The sequence below is a fragment of the Pseudopipra pipra genome, chromosome 9, assembly GCF_036250125.1.
Source record: "Pseudopipra pipra isolate bDixPip1 chromosome 9, bDixPip1.hap1, whole genome shotgun sequence".
NCBI lineage: Eukaryota > Metazoa > Chordata > Aves > Passeriformes > Pipridae > Pseudopipra > Pseudopipra pipra.
In genome coordinates this window covers 9,988,761-10,013,816 of record NC_087557.1, presented here as the reverse complement: position 1 = coordinate 10,013,816, position 25,056 = coordinate 9,988,761, and the positions used below count along the sequence as shown (strand labels likewise).

At 37.3% G+C, this 25,056-nt stretch overlaps 1 protein-coding gene across 2 annotated transcripts; it reads left to right on the top strand.

The window, feature by feature from the left end:
• The first annotated feature begins 268 nt into the window (after positions 1-268).
• On the top strand, positions 269-24,576 carry KIF14 (kinesin family member 14). 2 transcript variants are annotated; one of them, XM_064664485.1, is made up of 30 exons: positions 269-463; positions 1,949-3,145; positions 3,519-3,773; positions 4,849-4,936; positions 5,439-5,534; positions 6,163-6,215; positions 6,539-6,569; positions 6,916-7,023; positions 8,130-8,246; positions 8,873-8,991; positions 9,289-9,461; positions 9,812-9,959; positions 10,063-10,126; positions 10,318-10,502; positions 11,225-11,327; positions 11,544-11,704; positions 12,509-12,656; positions 13,309-13,461; positions 13,813-13,939; positions 14,528-14,621; positions 15,590-15,728; positions 16,097-16,197; positions 16,869-16,963; positions 17,689-17,910; positions 18,054-18,238; positions 18,797-18,955; positions 19,514-19,633; positions 19,971-20,045; positions 20,667-20,805; positions 20,940-24,576. In XM_064664485.1, exons 2-30 carry the CDS (start codon positions 2,037-2,039, stop codon positions 21,299-21,301), a joined length of 4,929 nt encoding a protein of 1,642 aa, XP_064520555.1. In that variant the 5' UTR covers positions 269-463; positions 1,949-2,036; the 3' UTR covers positions 21,302-24,576. The 2 variants fall into 2 exon arrangements, with proteins under 2 accessions (XP_064520555.1, XP_064520556.1); XM_064664486.1 differs by having other exon boundaries at positions 269-479.
• The last annotated feature ends 480 nt before the right edge of the window (positions 24,577-25,056 follow it).

Sequence of the window (25,056 nt, the reverse complement as noted above, 5' to 3'; positions counted from 1 at the left end):
CCGGTCCCCGCGCAGGGGCGCCCCCTGGCGGCGCGGGGGCGGTGCCGCGGGGCGGGTCCCGGGGCGGTGCCTCGCGCAGCCAATGGCGCGCGCCCGGCGCGTTCAAACGGGGCGGTGGCGGTTGCGGAGGCCCCGCGCGCAGGTAAGGGCCGGGCGGGACCGGGCGGGACCGGGCGGGATGGGGCGGACACACGGGGTCCCTCCGCGTCCCGGCGGGGCTTGCCCCTCCGCGGGAGGGCTTTGGGAGCCGCAGGGCTGCGGGCAGCGCGGGGCTCTGCGGGCAGCGCTGCCGCTTCCTCGCCCTGTCGGTGCGGGCGGGCCCGTGACACGGCCCCGCGGCCGCGCGGGCTCTGCCGGGGCTCGGCTGGGAGGGACGGACGGACGGACGGACGGACAGGAGCTTTGCTGAGGGATAATGGAGCTGCCGGTACCCAAAGCTGCGTCTTCGCACAGCTTTGAGCGCGTGGGTTTCACCTCTGGTTGGTGATTGTAATCCTTTAAAAACGAGGGGTGAGCGTACTTCTCGTTCCGAGTTCGGCTCTCTCGAACTGGACGTCGTTCCTTATTTTAGAATGAAAGAGCTCTCAATAGGCAGTTTCACTGTTCTGCAGAAAAACTTTATGTGTGTTCACAAGGCACAGCTATGGCAAGGAGAGGGGAGAACTTTCTTACAGGACTTGTGTTAAAGCTGCACGGGAAGGGTGGACTTTTCAGAAAACACTGAAACCATTCATGGCTTACGGCCGTGTTTCTCTATTTGCTGATTGCCGAGGGAGCCACAAAATTGATATTTTACAACTCGTGTGACGTAAATAGTTTCCTGTCTCAAGCTGGATTGAGCAATAAATATGCTCTGGTTTGAAATTTTGATATTTTCCTCACAACTTGCAAGCTGTGAAAAGTGTGCAGTCGTGACATGCGAAAGTGGATGTAAGTGCATAAAGTCGGAGAGTGCTCTGAAAGCTACAACTTAAAAAGTGTAGCATTTAATGTAAACTTCTGTTGGAGCAGTGGTTAAACGGTTTCTTCTACATCACTTGCTCTCATCTTGCTTCCCATTTTTTCCCCTGACCATGTACAGCTGTTGTTAATGATAGATGCAGTTTTTAAGGATCTAAGTCAGGTGACTTCTTGTAACAGCAAATTAATTGCAGCTGGCAAGTCTACAATGATACCAAACCTGTAGCAGCTCAATATCCATGATGCAGATACAACAGTGAAAACATACTTTCCTATGCAGATTGCATATATACAGCTTTCAAAATATTTACATGTAGGAAGGATGGGGAACATATCTTACATATTTTTTCTGTCCCCTAGGCTAGATGTCTTTTGTTTTGCTATGGGCCTGTGTACTAGAGTGAACTAAAATAATGTCCAAAGGTACTATTAATAGTCATCTTTATTAACTGTTTTGTTCTGATACTGGGTTTTATATTATGTATCAAAATCCTGAAAAAGAATCTGCTTTCCATGTTCACAGACTTCTTATTCAAAGTTAATTTTTTTGTTCTATTGGACTCTGCTAGCTGTGAAACACTAAGAGTATAAATAGGTGTGAGTGAATGGAGGCATGATCTGGAATTTCCTTACTTTAAGGATCATAGTAGATCACTTGAAAGAAATATCCATGGTCATCTTTGTTGCTAAATAGTTAGATCATTCTTTTTACTAACAGGTGCTTTGTGATGTTTGGTTAACCTTCTGCAACAAATCATAGAACTCAGTAAATAAAGTCAAATAGCCTGTTGTTGTTGGAAGCAGTCATTCAAATATAAAATAATAACTTTTTTTTTTTAAGTACTGGAGGCGAAACAGGATACTAATTGTTATTTATTTATGTTTGGGAGCAAGTACTGCAGTGTATGTAAAGAGCTCCTCATGCACCAAAACATAACTCACACTGGATGTGAGCATCATAAAAAAAATTTTTGCTTTGTCTTCCCAGATTCCTTGTGAAGCAGCAACTAGAAATGATCCTTTAGGAAAGGTGCTGTGCTTGTTAAAAACCAAGTGTTAACGGGCTGGAAGACAAGATGCCTATTTACACAGTTCCTGGCAGAAGCCCTGCTGGGACACGATGCACTGCCACTTTGCAGAAGCCTTCCTCAAGTGATACCTTTGCCAGCAGGAAAGCATCTGGGCAGCAACTGAAGTCACGGATGTTGGGAGAAGAAAAGAATAGTCTCCTTCCATGTTCTCAGAATAAGGCTGAGGAAGTAAATAGGACTTATGTGATTTCAGCTTGTGAAAAAGTGGGTGACGCATCAACTACTTTTACATCTGAAGGCAGGTTAACACTTCAGAGGAGAACTGGAGTAAGCAAAAAACCAGTGTCCAGTAGTGAACCATTGCATACAAATGCAACACAGGGCATGGAAGAGCTACAAACAGAGAAAAGACTTACTCTGCGGAGGCGTGTGAGGACTGGCTCCACTGGGAAGAGTAATATCAATCAGAATATTGTGCCTAGAAAAGAAAACTTGCCAGCCGATGCACAAAGAAATTACAAGGTTACACCTCCACAGAATATTAATGATACTGATGTTGTTAAACCAAACTTGAAGTTAGCTGAGGGTCAGTCCAGTACCAAATTGCAGTGTAACTTGAAAAGCAAGGGTTCCTTGGGTTTTGTTGATGGTGTCTGTAAAAATGGTATCTCCACGTCTTTAAAAGATAAGACAGACACTGCTGATACAAAATTTCAAAATGAAGTTCCTAAATCAGAACAATTAGTTACCTCAAAATGTATTAATAGGCTATCAGGAGAACTGAATGAAAAAGGCAATATAAATAAGCTAGCTGGAAAGCAAGGGGCACAGCACTTGATGATAAAACATAACAGTTTGGAAAGACCAAGGACCCCAGCCAAAAGTTTAACAGAAGGATTTAAGCTTACACCAAAGAACAGCACTTTTCAAGATCAGCCATATCTCAAATTGGCCTCAAATGAACAAACACCTCATCTTCAAATTTTAGCCAAAAAGACCTGTAGTGTCTCCAGCTCTCTTCCTGGGAGCAGAAGTTCAGAAGCAGAAGTGAACACAGAAGCTTTAGATGAGAGCAGTAGAACTGAGGGAGATGCTTTCAAAGTGAAAAACAGCAAAGTGATTGTGGCTGTGCGGGTCCGGCCCTTCAGTAACAGGTTTGTATCCTGGACTTATTTCTGCTGCTCATAGTGTATGGTGACTTCTGCTTTGTACTTCTGGAATTGTTTAATCATTGACCCAATAAGGATATAATATATACTTTGAAAGTAGCTGATACTTATGAAACACCAAGATGAAGATTTTGTTAAGAAACTGAATTGACTTTATAGGTATTTGGGTCTATTGTTTACATATTCATTAACAGTGTTTTGATCTTTAATACTTTATATGTTCATCAAACAGATATTTTTACAATGATCACCAATCTTTTTCCATTTATTTTTTCTTTTTGTTTTGATTGAAATTATTAACTTAAAGCATGTAGCTTATACTTTTTATTTTTTTTAATATCCCTCCCTTTCCATGCAGAGAGAAAACTGAAAACTCACTCCCTGTAATCTGCATGAGTGGTTCAGAGACAACTGTACAAAATCCATCCACAAACCAAGTTTACAGCTTCAGTTATGACTTCTCCTTCTGGTCTTTTGACAAGTGTTGTCCTAATTTTGCAAGCCAAGCAGTTATTTATCAAGCTTTAGCAGTGCCACTCCTTGAAAGAGCTTTTGAGGGATACAACGCTTGTCTTTTTGCTTATGGGCAGACTGGTTCTGGAAAATCATACACGTAAGTTCCTGATAATTGTCAAAATTCTGTAGGAGCCAATTGTTATGCCATGTAAAATCATGAAAAAAGATTGTATGGAATAGATTCCAGTGTTATAGAATTTTGTCAAAATATTTTTGTGTATTTTAAAACAAAAATATTTAAACAAATATCTATAGTAATTAAGCCAAGGTTAGCTTTAGAATACTTTTATGTATCTGACACTGACTTCTTACTACTTCTAGTGGAAAAAAAAAAAACTCTTTAAAGAGAAATTAGTTCTGAGTTTTGTAATTTCCATGAGGCTGTATAAACTTTTAATATAGGTAGTTGAGGACCAGAAGTATTTCTGTTCAATTTACAATAGATACAAAACTTAGAAGTAGGGTTTTCCTTTTTAAGTGTGAACTCAGTTGTTATGTACAATATTTTTTTAGCCTTGACCTAAAAGAAAAGATACACTCGGGATTGCAATATTATGTTGGTAGGTTTGTTGGGTTTTTGTTTAGGTTTTTTCTTCTGCTTTCCCTGAACTACTTACCTTCAACCATTGATATTTTGAGCAAGGCTGAAATTAGTATCAGTAGCACCTGTGTCCTCTGGTCAAGTTTACACAACAGATTTGTGCTGATGACTATGTTGTGCACCTGTGTGTGTCCCTAGGCTGTGGCTGAGTTAGCCCAGTACACTGGTGGTCTGCAATAGCACAATTCAACAAGAAAAAGCTGCATCAGAGGTGGAGAGGGTCTTATGTGACTACACTGGAAGTGTGCAGAGGGTACAAGATGCATGCATGTTAAGATAATAAACATCTATAGGCTTACTGTTAATAGTATGACTTACTCTTCAGCTGCTGTAGGTTTTTGGTTTTTCTTAGGTTTTCAACCCATTTCTCAATGGATTAAATAGAAAATACCTCCAGATATCATCTTGTCCAACTCCCTGCTTAAATAAGCATCATCTCAGATCAGATTTATTTCTGTTGCTTATTACTTGTATAACACAAAAGCATATGGAGTGTCAACTGCAGAGATGCACAGCTAAAGTATCTATTGAGAGTTACAAAGCTGAACTAGCAGTTTTTTTGTAACCACAGGATGATGGGATTTGATGAAGACCGAGGAATAATTCCAAGACTTTGTGAAGATCTTTTCAATCAAATAGCACAAATGGACAAGGAACAGGTGATGTGCTTATGCTATTGACCTCACATTGGAATATGAGGAAACTGATAACTTAGTGCTAATCTGTTTATTTAAGTTCATATTCTTTTGCTGATTCAAATCTTATTTCTGCTAGTAGCTCTGACTAACAGGGCTAAGCAGTCAAAATCAATATTGTTTTACTTCCTTAAGGGCAGTAATGTGAAAAAAAAATGGGCATGATATTTTTAATATATCACTAGACTAGGATTCTTTTCTCTATATTGCATGTCTTACAAGATAAGATTTATGTAAGTAAAGATAAATCCCAGTGGGCTTCATACTTGCAGTGGAGGCAGTAGAATAGAACTCAAAAAATATGAATTTATTGTTAAACATCATGTATCAAAGCAAAATACACTTCAATAGTATTCCTATTCTAGCTCAGTATTCTTGCTGAAATAAAAAATAACAACCCTCACTCAGAATAATGAAAATGTTTTGTGGACCATATTAATACCTCTTTTATTATTAATTTTATTAGATTTTGTATCATCTTGAAATGAGCTTCTTTGAAATATACAACGAGAAAATCCATGATTTGCTTGTCTTTAAAGCTGAAAATGGGCAGAAAAAACAAGTAAGTTGCTCACAGAAACAAGTATATGCATAAGCTCCAAGCAGTGGCATCTGTTCTGTAAACAAAAATGCACAATTGGCAAATGATTATTAATTTACCATCTAAGTAACTTAGTTGCGAATAGTGGGAATCAAGTAAAAAACCAAAAATATCACTATATCACTAGTTAAACTAGTTTAGCTAGTTTTTAGTGTTTGTGTGTTAGAATAAGAAAAAACATAAATTAAAGAAATTTGTCTTACGTAGGGTATGTAGGAAGGAATTTATTACATCTGATTTATCAAAAAAAGTATTTTCTGCTCTTTGACATTGAACAGTATACTGGCCACTTGTGTGTAAGCTGAATATTAGTTTATGATAAAGATGATACAGTGTGTTCAACTTGCTGTTGAACTAAGTCCTTTAACCTAAACTTGAGACTTATGTGGACTTGTTTTATAGAAATTAAGACTATACTGTCTTGTCTAAAGCAGGAGTGAGTTTTGTCAGTAATTTCAAGGTAAGCTACTTAACTTGGAAACATAATAGATTTATGTTGCAGAATGTTTTTTTCTTTTAAGATAGTCCTGAGTGCCAGATCTAACTATTGCACTCCTAATAATTTGTATTTTGAAATTATTCTCACCAGCTTCGTGTAAGAGAACATCCAGTGTTAGGACCATATGTGGAAGGCCTGACAGTGTAAGTCTTAACTGTTCTTACTTTAAAAGATGTGTGGTGTAATCCTGAAAGAGTGCAATAGTTATCTTGAGGCTCTGTGCAAGCTTGTGTACTCACCAGTAAATCAAGCAAGATCTCAGTGTCATGTAGTTTTAGAAAAATTCATACCTGTGGTGTACTGCCCTAGTGAAATAAGTGTGTGAAAGTCTCAAGACAACTGAAGCTTTCATTGTGTGTTTGTATTTTGTTTGTAACTGGGGAAATGCTTCAGAACTCAGGCAGCAGGGAAAACTGTAGAAAGAAAACTGTCTGAACCCAAACTTTTCTTTTTCCCCCCACCTTAGGAATGTTGTTCGTTCTTACTCTGATATTCAGGTAAGAGTTATTTGGTTACTAAAAGAGAATACAAATATTTCTACTTGCTCCTTTCTTCACTGCTGAAAAATAAATTCCATGGATGGCAAGAAAGTGTAGACTGTCCAGTAGTCTGTGATGTTTCAACTGTTTTTGTAAAAGGATAATGAAGACTAGTCCTATATAATGGAGCTGAGTAGATTCATACAGTTAAGTGTCCCTTTTCACATGGTATCTCTTAAATTCAAGTTTTCGTTTCTCCCATATAGTCATGATTTTTGTTAATAACTTTATTGGCAAACATAAAAATCCTCAATTAACTCCAAAGCAGGTTTTGGTTTCACATCCTAACTTTTGTTTCTTACAGAGTTGGCTTGAACTAGGAAATAAGCAGAGAGCAACGGCTGCTACAGTAATGAATGACAAGAGCTCTAGATCTCATTCTGTCTTCACCCTTGTCATGACGCAAACCAAGGTATTGCCAGGTTGTTCTTTTCTTGTATCTACTCAGATCAGGTAGTAAAAAGTTGTTTTGTGTGCTGCCTAGAAAGCTGTGAGAATATACCTGGAGATCTTTGAGAAAAGCACAGGGCATTTTAATGTGGCTTTCTACACTTGTTTTATTTTACATGCTTTGAGTAGATTCTTGTGTCTCTGTGCTACTTGTATTTATAGCAGCAATATAAATATGTCTAGACTGACAGATCTAGGAGTAGTTCCAAGCTTCTCAGTGTGAGTTTTGAGATATAACAGGAATCCTAATTGAGGCCAGACCAAATTTCACACTGTTGCCAACACAGCTTCTGAGAAGGTTAGGCTGTGTGAGGTGCATAGCTGTGCTGAGTTCCTGCAAGTGACGGGCTGGGTCAATAGTAGGAGATGCAGTTTCTGCTCAGTCTGAACACAATTTACTGAACAAATGTTTCCTTGCTTCAGGATGCCTCTCCTCCCCCATGTATGTCTAGGACATAGGGACTACAACTCCTCATCTGATTTACAGATGCTTAAAAGACAAAACCTGACTTATTGAGTTGAGCCTGAAGACAGAAGTGAATTAGGTAGAGCTCCTCAGGAGTCTGCAGACTGTCAATTTTCTCTGTGCACAAATAACTTGTTGGTTTGTGGTTTTTTTTGTTCTTGATTGGTTTAATTTTTCATCCCAGTTTCCTGATCTTCTTTCCTTCTTCCCCCTTGCCATTCTCACCACTAGGTTGTTGATTTTTCTCTATCATAACTAGTCTTGAGCCTTTTCTACTGACCTGATCTTGATTAGTCTAAGTCAGTATCAGCTTACTGACTTTGATGTTTTTGGATAACTGCAATAACCAAACTTCAGACCCAAACCCACAGTTTGGTAATCTGTTGTGTTTGCAGTTTATGCTTATGCAGTTAGTCAGCCACAGCTAGCTAATTCTGTGGTTAAAATCTGAACTTCATCTCCTTCAAGGGATGTACATGAGGATATCCTGCCAAAAATTAGAAGGAACTTTTGATGTATTTACTGTGAACACCTTATCAGATTCTGCTTGTCCTCAGGCTTTTTATTTTGGTTTGAATGCCAACATGTCCTTTTTTTTCCAGGTAGAATTTGTGAATGAAGAACAGTGTGATCGTAGGCTTACCAGTCACATCAATCTAATTGATCTCGCTGGCAGTGAGTGCTGTGCGAAAGCTCAGACCACTGGAGAGAGGCTGAAGGTAAACCAGGACTGGAAATCTGTGGAGAAGGATTGACTCCTAATAATATCCTTAAACTCCAAACCATGCTCACCTAATGGGACTCTTGGGCAGGAACTGTAGCTATAAAGGATGTATGTAGCCCTTATAAGTATTACATCACATTTTGCTGTGAGGGTGGGTGGCCTGAAGAAGGTGTTTGCACTGTGCAGTATGGTACATCTTGCTTAGAACAGCACTTCCCATGCTATGCAGGTTTAATGATCCTGCAGGAGGAGCGAGGGAAAACTATTGGCATGGCTTGGCAAATAGTGAATCAAATATCACAGAGAGTTGGGTCTTGCCCCTTTTTAGGGGAATCTAATTAGAGTTTCTAATAAGAGACTTTATTTCAAGCTGCCTTCATAAGTTTGATTGCTCTTAACACCACTTATTTTTAAGGCAAGGTCTTTGTTCTTTCCAAATGAAGATCTTCTAGATTGCTTTTGCATCTTATTGTCATTTTAATAAGTTAATAAGTGATAACATTTAATGTAGTACAGCTGCACCATACATTGAACAAGCATAATTAATCAACAGTACAGTCAATAACATCACACAAGAAGATGCAACTGTATTATAAATATTTTTATTTCTGCTTTGTGTAGGAAGGTGTGAGTATCAATAAGTCGTTGTTAACCCTTGGAAGGGTTATTTCTGCACTCTCTAAACAATTTCAAAATGGAAAGAAAACTTTCATTCCTTACCGGGAATCTGTCCTTACTTGGTATGTACACTTAAGAATTTTTTGTATATAGAAGTAAAGGCTTTTTGAGATTGTGTTTTTCTTTATCTGTTCATGAGGCATCACTTTTCTCTTTCTCTCAAATGATCTATGGAAAGAAGAAATTAGCCTGTTGCATCAGATGAAGAACAAACAGGACCTTGGTTTGTTTTTTAAGTAGCTAACAGTCCCTCTCAAATAAGTAGCAAGACCCTGGGTATTTTTATTGAATCTGTTCTGCTTGAGAAGTTGTGAATTTTTCTCTCAGTGGATTGACTTGTATTCTTCTGTTAAATGAAGGTTGTTGAAGGAAAGTCTTGGTGGGAATTCCCAAACGACGATGATTGCTACAGTGAGTCCAGCTGCCAGCAGTATGGAGGAAACGCTCAGCACCCTCCGCTATGCAAAGCAGGCTTGTTCAATTATCAACATTGCTAAAGTAAATGAAGATGTAAATGTGAAGCTAATCAGAGGTGAGATTGAAATCTGCAGTCTTTGAGGGTTTTTCACTTGCACATGTGTTTAACTTATTGCTTCATAGGAGTTCTTACTATTAATAATCTGTTGATTTGACTGACCGCTTGTCAACTAGGCTAATACAACTTGGGATTTTCTTCCTTTTAATTTCATTATTCTTTGTGAACTCTTTTTTTCCAAAGTTTAAGTGATATCTTAGGTTACACTTGAGAACCTGGAACAGGGAAATGTGTTTTGTTTTTTTAATTGAGTAACAGGATGAATTTTCTAGTATTGTACTGAAATTTCTACACCCTATTTTGTCTTCATTTCTAATGTGCATTGTGTGTCTGTTTGTCTAATGCAGAATTGAAAGCTGAAATTGAGAGGATGAAGGCAGCTCAGAAAAGTGCTCTAAACACTGATCGTGAAAAATACAGGCGTTATTTGCAGGAAATAACATCTTTGAGGGTAGAATTGCACCAGCAGGAGAGGAACATGGCAGAAATGCAAAGGTCAGGCAGTCATGAATGTCTTAATTTAAAATAGAAATGGCAAGACTTATATGCTGTCATTTTTCTCCTAATATGTTGCGTTATTTTCTCTTAATATATTAAGGGCCTGGAAAGAAAAATTTGAACAAGCAGAAAAAAGGAAACTGGAAGATATAGAGGAACTGCAGGTACATTTTTCTTTCTATAGGAGATAGTACAGAAAATATAACATCAGCAAACCTTGTAGAATAATGGGAGTAGCTGTAAGATTTGGTTTCTGTAATACTATTCTTTTAACAGACCGCTGTGACTTAGGAATATTTAATATTTGAATGCACAAAGTAAATTGTATTTTTATGCAGAGCTCTCTTTTATCTAGAAAGCTGGAATTGCATTCAAAATGGACAATCATTTACCAAACCTTGTCAATCTCAATGAAGATCCTCAACTTTCTGAGGTGCTGTTGTATATGATCAAAGAAGGAGAAACTACAGTTGGAAGGTGTACACCAAATTCAAGACACGATATCCAGCTTTCTGGAGTGCTGATTGCTGATGACCATTGGTATGTAGTGTTATTTTTATACTTAAAATTTCTTCTCCCTCTTCCCTTTCTTTTGGAGTCACTCTTTCTTCTGGCAGTAAAAAACTAGGTTTTTTAGCCAAGAAAATAACAGGGATATTTTTTTTACTGCTCAATGATTAAGGCAGCTTCCTTCTGTTAACTGGGATAGTTTAATTTCTTTGTTCATCTCATTCATGTAGCAAAATCTTCTGCAGCATTTCTGCATGAATTAGACCTGATCAAATGATGTTTTGTGGTAGATAACTCTGTTACATTAAGTTCAATAGAAAAGTGAAATGTCTTGACAGTTCTTACATTAGTAAAAATAGAGATCAACTTGGCCATGCTGCAGAAATATTTTATGTTTAAAGTGCATTCTGTGCAATTGATCCCAGACAAAAAGCTGTAAGAAACTTAGCTAATCAGTTACTAAACCCATGAAAGATGCAGATATGTTGGGAAATTAAGTATTATGAAAGGAATGCTCAGGGTATTGTAATAATTTTTCAGCAGTGGATTCTTAGTTTTAATATAGGTTCCCTTCCAAAATGTAGGTTGTCATTTCTTCAGTGTGTGTGTTGTGACTAAATAGTATGAAGACAGTACACATCTGGAAAGTCAATAACAGAACACAATCTCTAAAGCATGAATTTTAGTCTATTAAGAAATAGCACTTGCAATTATTATGAACTACTGATACTGTAAATGTTTCTTGTTTTCAGTGTTATAAAAAATGCTGTTGGCCAAGTAAGTATTATTCCACTGAGAGAAGCAAAGACATATGTAAATGGGAAATGCATTTTGAACCCAACAGTTCTGCATCATGTAAGTGATTGATTTAGTAATAGTAATATGTGCATGTGTGAATTTCTTTGCTTCGTTAATATTTCAACTTCAGACTGCAGTTTTCTTAGAAGGCTCTGTAACTGTAAAAATTTGTCTCTTCATCTTTGATTTCTAACTCTGCCTGCTGTGTTTTAAGCGCTGAAAATTTTTGCTTATAAATTTAAATTTTTAGAAGAATTCTTTTTTTCCCAATAGGGTGATCGAGTGATCCTTGGAGGAGACCATTATTTCAGGTTTAATCATCCAGCAGAGGTTCAGAAAGTTAAAACACCTTCTTGTGGGACTACATGTTTGCATGATGGTCCAAAAGATTTTGAATTTGCAAAGAATGAGCTGCTTATTGCACAGAGAACACAGTAAGCATTAGTTCTTGTTCTTGAGATAAATGCAATTGTTAATTCAACCGTGCAATTAGTTTAAGAAATAATTAATAACCTTCAGTTATTTCACAATAAAGGAAAATAGCAACTCTATTTGTAATGGAAATGGAAGTCCCAGGCTTAGCTGAAATCAAAGTGTACCTCTAAGGTTCAATCACCACACACTAGTCCACTTATCAACAATGTAGACCATGATTGAAGAAACACTGAGCTCCATGGATCCTCAAAGTAGTGTGTCTCTTGGGTTGTGTTTCTCTCCAAGCATATGATGAGTCTGAAAGTTAGTTTTGATGTTTTAGAGAGATTTAAACCCCGAAAAATAAATGCCTTAGGAAAATGGGAAGAACCTGAAGTTATAACCTGAAGTCGTACCTGATGAGGGAGAATTTGAGAGATGGTGAAGTGTTATTTGTACTTGCTTCATTCCTGGGAGTTATCAGAGTGCCAGACTCACTGACTTAAGATTTACTTATCCCATCTTAATGTGATTTAGTGGGTTTCCATTACAGTTCTTAGTTTTGTGAAAGTGATGTAATAAAATGAAAATGGAAATAGAGTGGACTTAAACATTCTGGAACGCCCTTCATATAATAATGTCTAAACATTATTATATAAACAGTGTCTACATTTTCCCTATGAAATGTAAAATAGGTGAAGTATGAAAATCGTTCTTCTAAAAAAAAACCTTAACAAACCCTCATGATAGGAATGAAAAGTTGATAGTCTCTATACAGCCTATAAGAGATTAAAGGCAGCGTTCTAAATGTATGATACTTGTAGTCTTGAATCAGAAATTGAAGAGGCACGGCTCAAAGCCAAGGAAGAAATGATGCAAAGTGTCCAAATTGCAAAAGAGATGGTTCAACAAGAGCTGACCTCACAAAAAGAAGCTTATGAAAGCAAAATAAAATCACTGGAAGCAGAGGTGGTAAGTTGCCATCTCATCATTACATCAAACATATCAATAACAGAAACTGTAGTATGTGGTATCTGTTTGTTTGGTGCTTGGTTGGGGTTGGTTTGTTTATGGTGTGGGTTTTTTTGTCTTGAATATTCTAAGCATTTTAGGGAATGCTAGGCCTCATTCTTTAAAAAATAACAAAGTCAGTCTTAGTAACACAAGAAGTTGTCAAGTAGGTATCCCCTTCAGAGTTATTCTAGGGATTGTAACTTGCATGCAAAGAAAAATAGCTACAGAATTATTCCATGTGATTTTTAAATTACCATAGTATATTACTACAGTATATTACTTAATATGGCTTTTTTTCTCTCCAAGTTGGCATGCTACTTTGTTAGTTTTTCAACACTTTTACAATATAGAATGTATATTGGCATAGAATGTACATCATGGTAAAATAATAATGATGATGTTATCTTATTTTTTAAACATTCTGTGGGAGACAGTGATGCTTGTGATGCGGGATATAACCTTTCATTGCTGACATTGGGCTGTGTAGGCTGTAGGGACTGCATGTTTTATGTGTTGGAAGTGGAAATAAACCTTAATATCTGTGTAAGGGATGGGTCAGAAATGCTGTAGAAGTGGTTTTCCTCCTCTCATCTCTCCTTTTTATTATCAGAGAGAAGAATCTCGTAAGAAGCAAATCCAAGAAATGAATAACCAAAAAGCTGCAACTAAAATACAGGAGCTAGAGAAGGCAAAGCAAAACCTTGAGCTAGAACTACAATTCAATAAGAAACGTTTAGAAATGGAGACCTTGGCTACCAAGCAGGTAATTTTAAAAAAAGTCATTACTCCAAGCATTAATGTAAACAACGTCTGGTTCCTGGCTGGTGTTGATATATATCTGACCGCTGCAGCAAATATGACTTAATTTTTTAAAAGTTGTTTCTTTTTTTAATTCCAGTATTTTTTAAGCTTTGCAATGTTGAAGCAAACTCAGAAAAATGTCAGAGTTTGAAAATGAAGGATTTCCTATCAATATAGCAGGTGCCTGGTATCAGTTTCATTCTGAGAGTCTTTAAAATGACAGGAACATAAAATTTAACTTCAATAAACAGCATTAAGAATTTTAAATTTTTAGTTGGTTTTTTTTTTTTAATCACTGCCCATTTTTCCCCAGGCTCTAGAAGACCATACTATTCGTCATGCAAAGATACTGGAGGCTCTGGAAGCTGAGAAGCAGAAGATTGCTGAAGAAATACACACCCTTCAGAAGAACCGTGGGAGTGGGAATAGAACAATGACAAGTTTGTATATATGTTTTGCAAAGACAATGCTGACTTTTCATTTGCTCGGTGGGCTTGGGCCATGGATACAGATACAGGAGGTCTTTCTGTTCCCTTAACACTTCCCTAAACAGCAAGACCCTTCCTGGTTGTTACAGGCTTTTCTATTCATAAGCTGTATCTGTCAGACTGTGTTAAAAGCTCTGTTTTAATCATACTCAGGGTGGTTAGGTCGATATCCATGTAGTCTGTATTTATCACAATTGCTTGAAAGTCCTTCCCCTTCTGTCTGAACTGGTCAAGCATTAACTCGTTGGGGAAACTGGAGTAACAGAGTTAATTTTGTTTAGTTTTCTACCGCAGATGAATATGTAGTGTTTGGTCTTACGCCTCTGTTTCTGAAATACCCTTTATCTGACCTTTTGAAAGGGTTATCTTGCCTGGAAGGGTAATTTTTCCCTTGTACTAAATTTTTCCCAATGTACTGGGAATTCATGGAATATTTGGGTTGATTTCTTTTTCACCTTTTTTTTTTTTTTGTTTTAATTAACCCTATGTTGCATCACATTGTTTGGTCCACTTAAGCATTATGTTCTATGTTCTTTATAGGTCCACTTAACTGGAAGTCTCTGAAGCTGTCAGTGATGGTCAAAGAGGCCAACACCATTAGTAATGCATTAGGGAAAAACACTGTTTTCTGCAGGTGAGTATCTGAGTTAGTTAATTTTAAGGGGTTGTGTATATATAATATATATATTTATAACTGGGGGATGAAAATGCAGGGAGCTGTTGGTTTTTCTTTTAACAATCTTATGAAATCGAACATGATAAATGAACTTTCCAAACTAACTTTAGTTAAGTGTGTAGTTCAGCCTTGTTACTTTGAAATGTGAATTTCAAATTTGAATTTTAGATCACAACTTCAAAGGTATGTCCGCAGCCAAGTAATTTTGGATTGAATGTGCTTTGGAGGTGAATCTTCTGATGCCCGTGTCCACATATTGAAGTGGTCCTAAAGAACACTATGTTCCTTTAAAGCAAAACTGAACAGAGCCCTATGTGCCAGCCACCAGGAGGTGCTCAGTTCACAGGCCTGGAACAGGGGTAGCTCAAAGTAAAAACCTCAGTGGATATTGAGCCTTTGAGACCAGTTATTTCACTCCACAGATCTCTTGCTATGCCAGGCTACTTGATAGCTGTAGCTGAAGAACGTTCTGGAAGTGGACCTGTGTGTTGTTCAGATCTTCTTAGCATGAGCAGAGATGTATTAGTGCAGAGCAAATGCTGTATCATTTAAAACGCTACAGTAAATGCAGGTAAAATAGGAGGTGTATGTTTACTGTTTTTCCAGGTGTTATATTTTCACTTCCTTCAAGAAGAATTCTGCTAGTAGAATTCTGTAGCATATATTTGGCTCTGAATTTCTTGGGAGCCAGGAATTTGTATGCTAGTATCTACTTCTGCCTCTGAATGCAGGGATTCCTTTTTTCCTTTGCATAAAAGTAACTTTAACAGCTATACTTATGTTGGTTTGGTTAGATACATGATGTCTCAAGAAATTTGTATCATGTTTTTATTCTCTATGTAATAAACAAGTATCTTGTTTATTTTTGCAATATGAATAATGTGTTTTGTCTTGATATTTGTCTTTTAACTCTCCCACGTTCTTAGGCATGACAAAATTGATGATAAAACAGGAGCAGTGTCTTCTGTTCAGGTGCAGGTTCGTAACATCAAGCTGGGAATAACAACTTTTTGGAGTCTAGAGAAATTTGAATGCAAACTAGCAGCAATGAAAGAACTGTATGAGGTCAGTAACAGCTGAAGAATAAACACTAATAATCAGTAATACTTTGTCAAAGATAAGATTTTGGTAATCTATGCAGGAGGAAAATTTTGAGTTTTTGGGGGTTTTGTGTCATTTTAAATGCCAAGACACATGTATATGCATTTCTTCATCAAACAGCAAGAGGACAATAGAAATCAATGACTTTATTCAGGTTGTTTTTTGTACTGAGTAAGAAGCAGTAAAACATATATATCTGAAAATAAGCAAAAACATTAAAGCTACCCTTTTCCTGTTAATAGAACATGTTGTCTTTATCTATGCATTGAGTTCTTTGTCACTTTACTTCTGTTTAACTCTCTTCCTCCCCTTTGTTTTCTTTATTTTTTCAGAGTAATGATAGAAATAAAGCTGCTGATGTGTTTTATGATCCTGCTGATGAGTGGGAACCTGACCTTTCAGACACCTCAGTTTCCTCTCTTTCCAGAAGAAGGTAATACTAATTTGTAGCTCTTCTTCTACACTTAAAGCACAAAATTGTGTAATTATCTGAATATGTTTTTGTGTCACTAACATAGTAATTTATTAATTCTTCTTTTACCTTATTATAATGTCAATTATATCCATAAATTTTGATTTAATTTGTATTTGTGAGGAGGAGGGGAAAGTTGAAATGAAATATGTTACCTTATTATGCTCTACTGGCTTCACTTATGGAATGTGTATTGGTGTGCAACATGTTGCTGGTAAAAATTATGTGCCCAGGAAGCAGTTTGGTAGATGTAACAGCAGTGTTTCTGAGGTCAGGTGTGGAATATGTGCAGCGTGTATCTGATCAGTGCCAGAGGGTTTTATGTATGACCACTGACAATTAGTTCTGGATTACAATAATCCAGTAGTAGAGGACATTAGATTAAAAATGAGTTCATGGAATGAAGATCCCTCTATAGTAGCAAGAGGCTGAAGAAAGTAAGTAGGATCCATTCTATGGGCTGTATTGACTTGCTTTCACTCTGGTTTAGGTTCTGTGTTCAGAAGTTCCATTAATTAGATGTTTATTTTGTTTGCCTGATGTCTGTTAATATTCATTGAACTTTCAGTGGGTATGAGGAGAGAGATTCTTTTGACATTTTGTCATGTTTTTACTTTATCATCCTTTCTTAGAAGTAGAAGTTTCATGAAGAACAAGAGAATTTCTGGATGTTTGTCGGAGATAAAATTGCAACCCATTCAGAATATACAGACTTCCTATATATCAGGTACTTGCTATATGGCAGAATACCTTCTATTTCATACTGAGAATTTGAACCTAATACATGCAGAAAACATAGGCATTTGTAATAGTTTTTTAAAAAAGCAGCATGTGTTGGAAAGCAAAGTTAAAAATATCCTGTTTGTGATATCTTCAAATTTTTAGTGTCAAGCTGTTAACAGTAGGGGTTTTTGTATTTTTAATTACACTTTCTTAGGGCAAAAACTTCCTGACCAGCACTCTGTGAACCTTATTTAAGAAACTTGCCTAAAACATTACTCTGTGTAACTACATGGGTCAACTGGAGAAAAAAGTTGAATCCTGATACAATAATTTGGAGACTTTGTTTTCTTGAGTTGTTGCTATTCATTCAACTACTGAGGTTTCCCCAAGCTTTTTCCAGGTTTTACAAACTTGTTTTCTGAAATACAGGATGCTCCAAATATTTTTTTGCATTCAATTATTTTAGATTGGCTGGGTTTTATCTTCTATTTCTCAGTAGATTTGATTGTTGAAACAGATGGATTCATGTTAAAGAATTTCACTGTTGAATTTGTCTTCATACTAACTGAATCTAGAATGTATTAAGGATATTGTATATGCACTTTTTCCTGACTTACAATCTTGAGTAGATGACTGTTAAGATTAAATAGTCATTACTGCTTAGACACACTGACTGCTCATTCCTGTGAAGAGTTCCTTGTACGTATGTTTTGCTTTTACATCACACAGGTTCACAGAACAAGTCCAGCATATGCCCAAGCTTATCTGAATCGTTTCTTCCTGGAATTTGCAAGGAATCTATAAGTGCAGCTTTAGATTTACTGGAACAGAATCCTGAAGCGGGAAAAAGCATAGCAGACAGTCTCCTAACTAACTTGTTTATAATTTTTTCTGGAGTGTCTGCCATTTCAAAAGCCTATGAGCAGCAAGATGAAGAATGTCAAGAAAACTGTAAGTCTCATTTTCATAAGAGTTTAAACATTACTAATGACTTTGAGATTCAAAAGCATTCATGTGTTTGTCTCTCACAAGAATTAACATTCCTCCATTAATTTGCCAAGGAGATAGATCTGATAGATGTCTTTCTCTTGTAGTTTTCAATCTTGATCCTGCTGCTCAGTCCTACAGCATCAGAATTATCTCTGCTTTTGACCAGATTGTGGTTCTAAGCAAGCTCTGGCTTAACAATGTCCAAAAGTGTCCTGGATCTATAAAAGTTGATGAAGAAATGAAACGGGAAATAAAGAACTTGGGAGGTTATTTACAGTTACTGTTGCAGGTAAAGCATATTAAAGAATTCTTCTGTGTATAGAGAACTTCTGTGCATTAATGGAGTATTTACTACAGACTTGCTAAAAACACTTAAGTGTCCAATGCATGCAATGACAACTGGACACACCTAAGGAAGGTGTGCTTTTTTCTGGCTAAATTGGTACTTCCATGTGCTAGTTGAAAGTAATGCAGACCTTCCTGTGCCCAGGACAACAGCATTAGTTCTTATTCATAAAAGGGTAAAAGAAGACATGCAGGAGCAAGAGCAAGTGCTTGTTTAGACTGTGAAGTGCTGCTGTTTATAAATGTATAAACTGTGGCCAGTGAGTATTACCCTTTTTACGCTGCAGCCTTGTGAAGCTTTTATTTCTTTTCTTGACTGTGTTTTCTTCTCTGTGGTTGCAAGACACAGTCTTTTAGCTGTGATAGATAAGTCACTGTAATTAGAAAGATGTAAAGCTAAAAATTCCTTGAACTATTGCATGCTACAAACTCTTGCATTACAGAAAGTATGTGCTCTTGGACAGCAAGTGCTTTCAGTGAACGATGTGCCTTTGTTTCTCAGGGATGTTCTTCAGATATATCCTCAATGGTAACAGAAGCATGGAGCAAAGTAAACCAAACAGTAAAACAAACAGTGAAATACATTGGACACTTGGCAGTAGTCACAACAGTTGATATTTCATTTCCTGAAGAGAACAATATTCCTGCATCTAGTCTACGGGTAAAAAAATGTTTATTAGAAATAGTAATTATGAATAGTAATTTTAATGTTGCTGTCACTTACTATCAGTAACTGCTCAGAAGCAAATGGTTACAAATAACAATTTCACCAACTATATTAAGTACATATAGTACATTCATTTTTATGGTGAAAACAGATGTGTTAACACCTTTTGACATTTTTTTCCCTTAAAAGCTTCACTTTAAATGTGTGTAACTTACACTTGTAAAGAGAAAGAAATACTGTGCTTTTGGGATTGTATCTGCATTGAGATTATACAAGTCTACCTGTTTCACTGAAATTCAATACTTATATTTCAGTAATCTGTGTTTAAGTACCACACTGAGTTTTCAGAAATCTGAACAAAGTTAGGAAAAGGAGGTTACAGTGCTGAGCACCAGTGGTCCAAGAATGACAGGTGACTGAATAGGCCTGCACTGAACAATTTGCTGAAAACAAAATTGTTTCTAGCCCACTACAGAAAATCTCTTTTAATTTAAATTTTTAAGACCAAATCAGTTTCTTTAATCATTGCATTTTGAACCTTTTTTTTAAAAGGAATTTGTACTTGCCATTTATGATGGAGTAGGCTTGGGTCTGGAATTTCTCATTGATGCTGTACAGGAGAAAGCAAGAATGGTACAGAAAAAACTTCTGAAACAATGTCCACAAAATGAGGTGAGATGAAAGTAAGATTAAAAACTACTACTATATCTTGAAGGCACTTGATCATAGAGGGTTTTTTTAAGGTACAGTCTGTTCTTTTGTGCTTTTAATTTACTTAGGTGGTAAATTGTGAAGTAGATGATACTAGATGATACACATAATAGAGAGTAAAGTATAAGGAAGTAGCCTGTTAACATTTGAAAAATTCCATGTTATGTTGCAGAAAACATTATTTCTGCTTTAGAGTATTTTTCTTAATAGTGTGCCAGTATTCATTCTTATCCTTTTAAAATATGAATGTACTTTGACTTCAATCAAGTGTACAATATAATTAAAAGTTTCTTTGTAGATTCAGAATCGAATAAAGGATAACGTTGTGGCGTTAGCCAGATTCCTTGAAAATAACATCTCTTACTGCAGAAAGGTAAGAGAAATGCTTCGCAAAATGTGTGTGCTTTGTGTCTGGCATTTAAATTTGAAGAATACATTTATCAAAGAAGAGGAATTGAAACTACCTTCTGTATATTTACATTTGCATGATAACAGTTCCTGTCTCAGCAGCATTCCTGTGATTGGGATGCTAAGTTTTCTGGCTATTACATTTCCACTCAAAACTCTTTGATTTTTGTTTCACTTAAAGTATTTCTGGAGGTACTTTTATCTTTCTTCATTTTATGCTCATCATAAGCCTAACCACCTGTTTTGTTTTCTTTTAAGTTGAAAGCCTTAAGTTCAGTAATTCTAGTGTAACTTATAGCTGCTGCTGTAGTTATTGGTATTTTCAATTAAGAGCCAGGATAGATCATTTAATCTGTCTCCTAAGAGCCAAGTTTATTATGGATTTTAGTTTCATTTGCCTTCTTTTAACCTCGTCAACAATCTGTAGTCTTTCTGGTGCTATCTCACTTGTGTGACTTGGTGTCAGTTGGATTTTGTGTTTTGGCATTGGCCTGTTGTATGTGACTGAATTCATAATAGGCATGTTTAATAGTTAATATATTGTCATGTATTTGGGTTTTTTTTAAACCGTTCTTTGATAATACAGAAAGAAATAGAATCTCAGTTACCAGGAGAAGAATCTCTGTATCGAGAAATAAAGAAAAGCACTAAGATTGCTGTGAAATATTTGGAATTGGAGCAGTGCCTAACTGAAGTCTGTCGAATTGTTTCTTCGATGTTACAAGGTATTTATCTGGGTTATCAGCTGTCTTGATAGTAATCTGTGGGCTACAGGAGACCTGTAAAGCAAGAGGGAGGACGACTTGGTCTGCCTTTGCAAAATGCTGCATTTGATTCTTCTTGTCTCTGTTCTTCATAGGGTTGTACAGAAACACAAGCCCCCTCAGGAGCTTTGCAGAAAATATTTCTGTCATAGGTGGATATTTTAACAACTATTTCAGTTTATTTGCCTTGTCTTCTGCAAACAACCCTATCCAGAAGATACCCCAACCTTTTATGGACTTGGATGAACTGGACTCTCTGGTTGATTCCCTTATTATGAATTTTGAACTTGAACAAGGACAGCCATCACTGCAATCTCAAACTGTTTGTAGTGAAACTACTGAGACTCAAGGAGGACAGGTTGAAACAGGTGAAGTTGAATTTGCTTGGAAATGGAATGGGACTCGAGAACACACAGAAACCTCAGAGCTTTCACCTGGTAGGATAGAGTGGGTATAAAACGTTATCGACAAATGAAAGGAAACTCTTTGCTATTGCATGAAGGCAAAGTAACATATGCCACAATAATATTACTAATATTAGTGAGTGAGTGATGTGAAAGTAAGTGACATGTTTGTGTGAGGATAAGTACCCTACATTTCACCAAAAAAAATTCCTTAAGTGGCTGCCAGACTTGAAAGTACAATTCGTTTTGTTTTAATAAATGTCTATTATTACCTAAGTTTATAGGAAATAATTTAATGCAGTAAGTAAAAAATCAGTTGGAGATGTTATGAACAGGTAGACTAAAACTCCTGGGGAACAACTGGGAAATACAGTAAAGGCTTGGCGGGACATTCACATCTCTTCATCACAAGCCATGATTTAGGACTGTGTGGGAGGTTCCTTTGAAAGGCATTCATAACACATGTTATGTTGCATACAGTTAGGTAAGAAGACTGCCTTCCTAATTTGGACACTTGAAAGGTAAATGTGGGAACCAATTTTCTTTTTTTTTTTGAGTTGTTGCTTCACTTCTGCTGCATTATGATCTAGTAGTGTTACTGCAAACTTCAAGTGGGTTTTTTATACCTTTTTTTAAACAGAGCAAAACCTTTGTATTTGTTTCTGTAGAGAAAAACTGAGAGATAGTAAGAGTACTTTACCAACCCTATTTGATAAATGCTTTTTTAAGTGGTTTTGTAGATCATTGAGAAATCTGAGCTTAAAGTGCATCAGTGATGCTGCTCTTCAACGTGATGTGAAGTAAGTTCACACTGGGTTTGTTGCTAGTCAGATATCTTTTGATTGCTCAAATGATTTTCAGTACTATTCATATTGGAATAGAAACATATCTCTAAATATGTGTTAACCCATGAGGCTGTAGAGAATTTTCCCAGTCAACTACTTCCTTATGCTTTTTATTGTAGTCATTGTTTAACGCTTTAATGTTAGTCTGTTGGCTGAAGCCAGTGCAAGTTGACAGGAAGGATGGAAATTAATTTGAATTTTTATTCTTTAAAACTGGGTTTTAGGAGGCCTGGAGTGAGCACAATTTACTGACAATAGAGCAGTGAAGTTTGTAAGCTAAAACCAAAGATTTTTCCTGTACATCGAAGTTTCTATCATGGTTTAACCCCAACTGGAAACTAAGCACGACACAGCTGCTCCCTCACTGCCCCACCAGTGAGGGAGAATCAGAAGGGTAAAAGTGAGAAAACTCCTGGGTTTGAGATAAAGACAGTTTAATAGGGAAAGCAAAAGCCACATGCAAGCGAAGCAAAAGAAGAAATTCTGTTTCCCATGGTCTTCACCAGGGGCTGCAGGGGAATCTCTGCTCCAATAGCTGGAATACCTGCTCCTCTACTCCAGCATGGGGTTGTGGGTCCTTCCCACAGGCTGCAATTCTTCATTAATTGCTTCAGTGTGGGTCCCTTCCACAGGGTGAGGTCCCACAGGAACAGGCTGCTCCAGCGGGGCTCCCGCATGGGGTCACAAGTCCTGCCAGCAAACCTGTTCCAGCGTGGGCTTCTCTCCCCATGGCTCCACAGGTCCTGCCAGGACCCTGCTCCAGTGTGGGCTTCCCACAGGGTCACAGCCTCCTTCGAGCATTCACCTGCTCCTTTGGGTATGGATCCTCCAGGGGCTGCAGGTGGATATCCCTATGGACTCATCCACAGGTCCTAGTCTCCTTGACTTGTGTTCACACTGGACTTCCAGCGTGGCCAGTGCAGCAGCACAAACAGCAGCCATGCCCCAGCCATCTGCTAGTCCCTGTGCATCACCACTGCTGATATCAGAATGTTCCCAGGAGGAGCAGAGCAAGGTGATCAGCAGCACAACAAGCAGTGAAAGCAAAAAGCAGCCACTAATGAGCTCAGATTCTCATACAGTTGAGCCCAGTTTGCCCAAAGCAGCAAAACAGCAATAAGGGCTATAAATTCCATCTAACATATTCCAATCAAATCTGTCCTTATCTCAAACCTTCTGAGCTCCATGTTGGGCACCAAAACAAACTGTCATGGTTTAACCCCAGCTGGCAGCTCAGCCCCACACAGCCACTCACTTAGTCCCACCCAATGGGGTCAGGGAGAGAAATGAAAGGGTAAAAGTGAGAAAACTCCGCCTGAGTTGAGATAAAGACAGTTTAATAGGGAAAGCAAAAGCTGTGCACATGAGTAAAGCAAAAGAAGAAATCAATTCACTGCTTCCCCTGGGCAGGCAGGTGTTTAGCCATCCCCAGGAAAGCAGAGCCTCCATCATTCCTACTTGGGTAGACAAATGTCATCACTCTGAATGTCCTCCCTTTCCTCCTTCCTCTCTTTCTATATACTGAGCATTATGTCAAATGGTATGGAATATTCCTTTGGTCAGTTGGGGTCACCTGTCCTGGCTGTGTCTCCTCCCAACTTCTCAAACACCCCCAGCCCCCTTGCCAACATGGCAGTATGAGGAAAGGCCTTGGCTCTGTGTTGGTGCTGCTCAGCAATAACAAAACCATCTATTTTTTATTATTGTGTTCAGCACAAATCCAAACCATAGTTCCATACTAGCTATAGTGAAAAAAATGACCTCAGCCAAACCCAGCACACCTTACAAACCAGATATTCACAGCTGTCACCTTTCCTTCTGAGGGAAGGTGTTCAGCATTTTGGGAATTTCAGTCTCTGAGAACGTGTTAGGTTCTTAGAACTATTCTTTGTAAAAAGACTGCAGTAGAGTCAGCCATCATTTTCTTTTGAAAACTTTCATACTGTAAATATAATTGATGCTGTTATTCAGGGATTTTGCACTTTCCTAATTTAGAGGAAATGAGGAGGGTAATTATGCTGATCCGGTAACCCACGTGTATTTCTTAAAGACTAGTATACCATTGTACTTAGTCAAAAAATGTCTAGTGGCACAGTGCTGCCATCAAAAATATTCACCAATTTTTGTATCAGCTAATAATTTTCTTCTGACATGAGGTGTGATGCTTAACTGCTTTGTTACTGTAAAAGCTTTTGCAAGTCTGCTCCAGGGTTAAAGTATATTTATTTAGTTGTTCAGCTTTTTGTGCTGTAAAAATGAAAAGAAACCTGATATATTTGTACTTGTGTAAATGTATTACTTTATATTCAGCTGACGTTCTAAGAACGTAACTGGTCCTTCTGAATTGTGTATCTAAGCATGGAAATTGTAAAGAGTAAAACTACATCATGTAACTGAACACCAATATTTATTTATTTTTTTATGACTTCAAATGTAAATTCATTGTTGATTTTTCATCTGGGTACAGTTGATTTTGAGACCTTCCTTTGTTGCTGAGAGTATTGCTTTCTTGCTCAAAGTATCGTAGTGTAGAAATATGAAATATTAGTAAGAGTTGTTTTCTGTAGCTCACAAGTGAAACAAAACAGAAAACTTCTTTACCTGTGTTTCTTTCCTCTACTAATACACATTAACTTTCCTCTATGAACAGCACACATTTGGAGGCTGAATGCTTATGCAGTAATCTACACCGATTAATGTCAGAATACTCAACCCCTTCCTGTATCTACAAGTCAATATTGTGGTATCATGTCAAGTGTCCATTGTAAAATTACATTCAAGTGTTACTGATGTTCCACCTGCCCAGGTGATTAATGATGTTTGCTTTATTCTTGTGTTTAATGGGAAGCATTGCTTAGGAAACATTGAGTTTTGTAGTTCTGTGTATTCTTATGAGAATTTTTAAATTTTTTCGTCTTTTTTTCTTTCTATAACTAAAAAACAAACTTGGAGCTCAAACTGCC

Coding starts and splice junctions, on each gene's coding strand:
- KIF14 (XM_064664485.1), top strand. CDS start 2,037: ATGCCTATTTACACAGTTCCTGGCAGAAGCCCTGCTGGGACACGATGC. Junction 9,960..10,062: donor AACATGGCAGAAATGCAAAG/GTCAGGCAGTCA, acceptor TAATATATTAAG/GGCCTGGAAAGAAAAATTTG. Junction 13,940..14,527: donor TGGGAATAGAACAATGACAA/GTTTGTATATAT, acceptor TGTTCTTTATAG/GTCCACTTAACTGGAAGTCT.